Source organism: Triticum urartu, chromosome 4A (genome assembly GCF_056163025.1).
Source record: "Triticum urartu cultivar PI428250 chromosome 4A, HENAU_Tu73, whole genome shotgun sequence".
NCBI classification, from domain to species: Eukaryota; Viridiplantae; Streptophyta; class Magnoliopsida; order Poales; family Poaceae; genus Triticum; species Triticum urartu.
This window is the reverse complement of record NC_141876.1, coordinates 7,590,434-7,597,802: the sequence shown is the minus strand read 5'-3', so window position 1 is coordinate 7,597,802 and position 7,369 is coordinate 7,590,434. Positions and strand designations below refer to the sequence as shown.

At 52.8% G+C, this 7,369-nt stretch overlaps 1 protein-coding gene across 1 annotated transcript; it reads right to left on the bottom strand.

The window, feature by feature from the left end:
• Window positions 1-2,461: 2,461 nt before the first annotated feature.
• On the bottom strand, window positions 2,462-6,675 carry LOC147974334 (uncharacterized). The gene is made up of 4 exons (XM_087520014.1): window positions 5,168-6,675; window positions 4,624-4,736; window positions 2,583-4,129; window positions 2,462-2,470 (listed from the first exon to the last, which is right to left on the bottom strand). Exons 1-4 carry the CDS (start codon window positions 6,673-6,675, stop codon window positions 2,462-2,464), a joined length of 3,177 nt encoding a protein of 1,058 aa, XP_087376140.1.
• Between the last annotated feature and the right edge of the window lie 694 nt (window positions 6,676-7,369).

Genomic DNA, 7,369 nt, shown 5'->3' with positions numbered 1-7,369 from the left:
CACACACCGATCCGGTGCACTCCTAGCGGGAACCGCATGCGCATGCTGCAAAGGCCGTCGCCATCATCTTTCACCGATGCATCTTCAGAGTAGATACTGACGCATCCACCTTGCCAGGTCTGCCGTCGACTTCACCATGGTGCCGAGAGCTCGAGACATGGGAATCGGCAACAAGGTGCCACGTGGCACAACCATTCGGGTTTGACGGCTCCGTGACGTTGGGGATGAATTCGCCCAGTACGCCACACTCGGGACTCCGCCACGATTGAAATTCCTTTTTTCTTCATGGAGAATAGCTTTGCCGAGTTCTCTCACGAGGCACTGAATATTACTGTAAAACTATTCCCACGTGCCGCCACATGGACTTTTTTTCTGAGTTCTGCAGCTCTCGGCAAACAATTATATTTTATTTTTAACTACGAAAATACTTTGCCAAGTTCCTGTGCTGCAAAGCTCGACTAACAGCCAATTGGAGCTGGCAGTGCAATCAGGTGCCGCAGCTGACGAGAGCGGTAAATGTTACCTTTGCTGAGTCCAAACTCAACAAAAACTCGGTGAAGCACTTCTAATGATTGAATTTCTCTCAAGCATTCAAATGAAAACATATATATTTTTAACAATCTAGCAACCTAGTCACATTTGGCTGTGTGCATTCTAATTATGCAGAGGCCGGTTGTTACTCATAATGCATTGTATCTTCTCGATGCTACATTTTAAGGTAATAAAGCGTTCTTTATCGAAAAAAGCAACCTAGCTAGTCACATACCAATAAGTCCACAAGTTCCGCAAAGTGGTTTTGTATCCATACTAACATATTCACAAGTCAAATAACAAGTTTGATAAAAAGTTTTTCACAATTGTAACAAGTTCGATAAGAAGTTCACAAGTGACATAAAAACAAGATCATCATACAATTTGCCGACATGACGTCTGCGCTGAACATACACCAAAGTTATAAATCTGGAAAATAAAAACTTCAAAATAGAAAAGTAAAAAGGACTCTGAGATGTTATGCCCGATAAAAATGTGCACCCCTTATCGTCGAACATTGAAAGAACTCGGTAGCATATGTTCCCATTAGTAATAATAAACCAATTGGTTTTACACCATCATCAGGTGTACGTCATCTTGAATCAAATTCAGATTAGTTTCTTATCAATTCTTTTCAGAGGAACGACCAAAAAGTGGTCTGTCCAGATCATATGAGAGGAAAGGAAAGAGGAAAAAAAATTTGTTTATTAGTGATGTATTCTTATTTAGTTTTGTTGAGGGTGGGAGTGAAGAATGGAAGGGAGTAAGAAATGGTACTAGGTATAGTATATGGCCTTCTCCCCTGTTGGCAATAATCTTGCTTTAATGTTATAGTGTCATGTGGTAAGTCTTGTTAGATGTTCTTGTTATAGTATCTCTCTCTCTCTCTCTCTCTCTCTCTCTCGCGCGCGCGCGCAGGATTTTTTGCAGGTCCGCTCTGGTGCACTGAATAAGTATCATGCATACAACAATTATAGGATAGACCGGGTAACCACTAGGAAGAGCCGAAGAGGTTGGGGCGCCACGTGTGTCACAAAGAGAAGATGTGCCTGGTTCTAGGGCTGTATATAGAAACTAGATCATATCCCACGTGTTGTTGCGGGAGTGGTGGCAGTATATGAGATTTGAAACATAGATATCTGACTTAAAAAATGAACTGAAATTAAATTACACATGATTTGTTAAATGTATTTATTGAATAAACAATTTTGCATACATGTTTACAAGTTTATTTGGTTCTTTGCCCATGCGTATTTGCATGGTGAGGTGGACAACTATTTAGTTATTTTGTCAAGTTAGGTCCCCCCTCCTCCCCAAGTGGTGCATATTTAGAGAAATAGGTTAGTGAAGATCAACTATTTGATTATATAGCGATTGGTGTTGCCCTGCCGCTTCTATGGAGATCGCTGAGCGACCGAGTGCTGCTGGGAAGGGACCAATGGCCATTGACCAGTCCTAGCAAAACGGCCACCATGACATGTAAGAAGAACATCCACACGATCGTCAAACAATTAATATGTGTTGCCGGCCATAAAGAGGCTATGTTTGGCGTCTGATATTCTCTCCAAGTCTCACTGAGTCCTACATTCAACCATGCATCTGCCAACAGATGATTTATTGGGGCGGCAGGAGTGAACTAGCTAGACATATGGAGATACGTAGGTAGATTTATTGGGGCGGCAATGTAGATATATGAATTGCACGATATATTGATTCGGTGCAATGTGCACGGTATATATAAGTACAAGGTGGGGCCTCTACCTCAATCTATACAACAACCTAGAGAGGTGGGCCTAATGTACAAAAGACAATATACATGCACGGATATCATACTCAACACCCCCCCTCCCCCGCGCAGTCGAAGCGGCACCACGGCTGATGCAAAGACTGGATCGGAACTCCTCAAATGACGTCGCAGGCAAGCCCTTGGTCATGATATCTGCAAATTGTTGGGAAGTAAGAACGTGTAAAACACGAATATGGCCAAGAGCCACCTGTTCCCGAACAAAATGAATATCCAACTCAATATGCTTGGTCCAACGATGATGTACCGGGTTAGCAGAGAGGTAGACCACCGAGACGTTGTCACAGTAGACCACCGTGGCATGGTCAACATGGCAGGAAAGCTCCTGAAGCAGCTGGCGAAGCCACAAACACTCAGCGACGGCGTTGGCCACCGCACGATACTCAGCCTCAGCACTGGAACGAGAGACCGTAGGCTGCCGCTTAGACGACCACGAGATAAGTGAGGGTCCAAGGTAGACACAATAGGCCGAAGTGGAATGACGAGTGTCAGGACAGCCCATCCAGTCAGCATCGGAGTAGGCGGTGAGGACAGTGTCGGCGGAGGCATAAAGCGTGACGCCAAGATCCATAGTGCCATAGACATAGCGAAGAATCCGCTTGACGGCAGCCCAATGAATGTCTCGAGGAGCATGCATATGAAGACACACCTGCTGCACGACATACTGGATCTCCGGTCGAGTCAGGGTGAGGTACTGGAGAGCACCAACGATAGACCGATAGAAAGCAGCATCCGAAGCAGGAGAACCATCCGTGGCAGAGAGCTTGGCCTTCGTATCAACAGGCGTAGCGGCGGGCTTGCAGTTAAGCATGCCGGTGCGCTCCAGGAGCTCATGAGCGTACTTCCGCTGATGAAGGAAGAAGCCATCCGGACGACGCACCACCTCGACACCGAGGAAGTAGTGCAAATGGCCCAAGTCCTTGATGGTGAACTCAGCACGAAGACGAGCCGTGAGCTGAGTGAGGAGACCAGCCGTACATGCCACCAGGATGATGTTGTCGACGTAGAGCAGCAAGTAGGCCGTGTCGGAGCCCTGATGATAGACGAAGAGTGAGGCGTCCGAGCGGGTAGAGCGAAACCCAAGCTGGTGGAGAAACGCCGCTATGCGCTGGTACCAAGCACGCGGAGCCTGTTTGAGTCCATACAAGGACCGCGAGAGCAGGCACACATGGTCGGGAAGCGCCGGGTCAACAAACCCGGTGGGCTGCTGGCAGAAGACCTGCTCCTCAAGGTGACCATGGAGGAAGGCGTTGGAGACGTCCATCTGGTGCACCGGCCAAGCATGGGAGACCGCAAGGTGAAGAACCATGCGAATCGTACTGGGCTTGACGACCGGAGCGAATGTGTTGGTGAAGTCGATGCCAGCATGCTGCCTGAAGCCCCGAACGACCCAACGTGCTTTATAGCGATCAAGAGTACCATCAGGACGGAGCTTGTGTTTGAAAACCCACTTTCCGGTAATCACGTTGGCGTGCCGGGGACGGGGAACAAGCTGCCACGTCCGGTTGCGCAACAGGGCGTCAAACTCCTCTTGCATCGCAGCCAGCCAGAGCGGGTCATGAAGAGCGGCTCGGACGGAGGATGGCAAAGGCGACGGCTCAGAGATGGACGCCGCATGGACGTAGTCATCCGCGGCGTAGCGCGAGCTCGGGCGAAAAACGCCCGTACGGGCGCGAGTGACCGGGCCGGCCACAGGTGCCGGAGGCGCGGGGGCCGGGGGCGCCGAGGAGGCCGAGGGCGCCGAGGGGGCGCCGGGGGCGCCGAGGGGGCCGACGGCGCAGGCGGGGGGCGCGCCTCAAAGCCAGGGGACGGGCCAGGGGGCGACGCCGAGGAACCCGTGTCACCGGTGGCGGGAGGAACAGCCGGAGGTACCTGCTGAAATGGAAACACATGCTCATCAAAGTAAACGTGCCGGGAAGTGAACACACGATGGGAGACGGGATCGTAGCACCGATATCCCTTGGAGTTGGAGGGGTAGCCAATGAAGATGCAAGCGACAGAACGAGGTGCGAGTTTGTGAGGAGCGGAGTCCACAGTGCTAGGATAACAAAGGCACCCGAAAATACGCAAGTCATCATAAGATGGGGGCGTACCGAAGAGAAGATGGTGAGGTGCATAGTTCCACCGTGGGCGGCAAGGGCGAAGGTTAAGGAGAAGTGAAGCAGTAGCGAGTGCATCTGGCCAGAAACGAGGCGGCACATTAGCGTGGAACAGGAGCGTCCGAACGCAGTCATTCAGAGTGCGAAGGACGCGTTCGGCTCGACCATTCTGCTGTGAAGTATACAGACATGTGAGACGAAAAACTGTGCCGTGGTGTGACAGAAAAGTGCGGAAAGCAAGATTGTCGAACTCTTTTCCATTGTCAGTCTGAAGAGCAAGAATGAGACGCCCAAACTGCGTGCTGACATAGGAGTAAAAGGTCGACAAAGTGGAGAGTGCATCCGACTTGCGTAGTAAAGGAAACGTCCACACATAGTGAGAATAATCATCAAGAATAACCAGATAGTATAAATAGCCCGAATTACTAGGAACCAGAGAGGTCCACACATCGCTATGAATCAACTGAAAAGGAAAAGAAGCTATGGTGGTGGAGTTATTAAACGGAAGGCGGACATGTTTGCCGACACGACAGGCATGACACGTGTGATCCTCTATCTTATTACAACCGAAACTGAAACTCCTAAGAATATGATGAAGTGTGACAGGGTTGGGATGACCCAAACGAGCGTGCCAGAGATCGACACCGGCGGAGAGAGCAACCGGTGCGATGGTGGAGGTGGACGGCGGATGCACCAGATAGAGCTCGTCGAGACTGTCACATCGGTGAAGTACCATCCTGGTTCGAGCGTCCTTGACACAAAAACCACGCTCGTCAAATTCAACAGTAACAGGATTTCACGAGTTAAACAACGAACTGAAACAAGATTCTTAATAAGATGAGGGGACACAAGAATGTTAGACAAAGTAGTAGGCATAGAAGTAGAAGGAAAAGAAGTGTGCCCAACATGTGTGATAGGTAGTGTGGAACCGTCGCCGACAATGATGCGGCGGTCGGTGGTGATAGGAGTGAAGGAGGCAAGATTACCAGGATGAGCAAACATGTGAGCCGTAGCCCCGGTGTCCATGTACCAATCACCGCCTCCAGTGTAGTTGTTCGGCGTGGGCGCAGCGTGCAGCGCGGCGAGGAGCGCCAGATTCCAAGGTGCCGGCGGCAGGACCGGCGAGGGCGGCGGCGGGACCGTAGGGAGACCGTAGGCGCCGCTCATCTGCGGCGGTGGGTATCCTCCGTATGGCTGCGGAGCGGCGTAGTAGGCCTGGTGCGCCGGTGGGCGCGACACGGGAAGCGTCGGTGCATGAGCCCGTGGAACCGGCATGGTGTACGCATGGACAACACCGGTCCAGGGGTTGTAGCCGGAGGCCCATGGGGGCGGCACCTGGAGCTGCTGCGGCACCTGAAACTGCTGCTTCTGCTGACCGCCGCGTCGGCCACCGCGCCGGCCCTCGCGGCGCTTTTCAGCGGGAGAAGCGGGGGGCACGGGTGGGCCGTACGGCAGGGGCAGGAGCCCTGGCTGCTGGGGCACCGGAAAAGGCGCCTGATGACGCTGCTGGGGTGCCGGGGCAGCGGGAGGCGCCGGAGGCCCACCGCGGGAGGTGCCGGCAACGAGGGCGGTGTGGATGGCGCGCGTCTTTACCTGCTTCATCCGCTTCTCCTCCAAGCGGAGATACGCAACGAACTTGGCGAAGGACGGGTTGGGGATGAGGCTGAGGTTCCCCGCGGCGTTGCCGAAATCCTCGTTGAGCCCGGCGGTGAGCGTGCTGAGGAGGAGGTCATCATCGACCTTGGCGCCAATATCGCGAAGCTCATCGGCGAGAGTCTTAAGGCGGCGACAATTGTCGTCGATGGAGGTGTTGTCCTGATGACACCCAAAGAACTCTTGCTGCAGAAAAACGCGACGCTGGAGCTTGTTGTCGGTGAAGAGCCCGTTCAGCTTGGTCCACACGGCGCAGGCATCATCACCGTCCGTCACGACCGTCTGGAAGAGGTCGGGCGTGATGGTGAGGAAAAACCAGCGGATGATCGTGGTGTCGATGATGGACCAGTCGTGAAACTCGGGGACGAGACTGGAATCAACGGTGCCGTCCACGTGATCCATAAGATGGTACTTCCGGAACACAAGGGAGAAGTACGTCTTCCACGTGTTGTAGGAGGAGTTCGCCTGGAAGAGACGAACCGGCACCCGCTCGAAGATGTTGAGCCTGCGGATGTCGTTGACGTCGGGAGGGTTGGCGTCGGCAAACGGGTTAGAGTTGGTGGACACGGAGGAAGTGACTGACGACATGACGAGGCGACTCGGTGGCTCAGGTCAGCGGCAACAGCGTTTTGCAAGGCGAGCGGGTACTGATGAGGCGAGCAGACGAGGCGTGCGGCGTGCGTCCGATCAGACGGGACGGGCAGCTGGCAGGCGAGGTTGGCGCGTAGCGGCTGGCAGCGTGCGGGCGTAGCAGCTGGCGCGTAGTGGCGAGCAGCGTGCAGGCGAGGCGGGCGTAGCAAGCGCGCGTAGCAGCTGGCGGCAAGCGACGCGACTCACGCGGGTGGCTGGCGGGTTGCGCGAGCGTGAGCGAGCGCTGATCTCGAGCCGGGGCGGGTAAGGGACCGGGATGGGAAGCAGCGGCGGCGGCACGGAGGAGCGCGGCCGCGGCGGCAGCGGAAACTAGGGTAAAGGTCTAAACTTAAAAACTGATACCATGTAGATGTATGAATTGCACGATATATTGATTTGATGCAATATGCATGGTATATATAAGTACAAGATAGGGCCTTTACCTTAATCTATACAACAACCTAGAGAGATAGGCCTAATGTACAAAAGACAATATACACGCACGAATATCATACTCAACAGGCAAGAGTCAGGTTGCCAGACATACATGAGGTATACGTATGTAGAGATAGACGACACGCCTCCTCTACTCATCAACATCCCTTGCATGTTGGCCGGTGTTATGCTGTCACACTTAGCTACCTCATCCCAT

What these genes read in the sequence shown, in the direction of transcription:
- LOC147974334 (XM_087520014.1), bottom strand. Translation starts at nt 6,675, where the DNA reads ATGTCGTCAGTCACTTCCTCCGTGTCCACCAACTCTAACCCGTTTGCC. An exon ending in AGGACGCTCGAACCAGGATG is followed by an intron (nt 4,737 to 5,167) that starts GTACTTCACCGA and finishes CTCCTATGTCAG; the next exon opens with CACGCAGTTTGGGCGTCTCA. An exon ending in CACAGTTTTTCGTCTCACAT is followed by an intron (nt 4,130 to 4,623) that starts GTCTGTATACTT and finishes CCTGGCTTTGAG; the next exon opens with GCGCGCCCCCCGCCTGCGCC.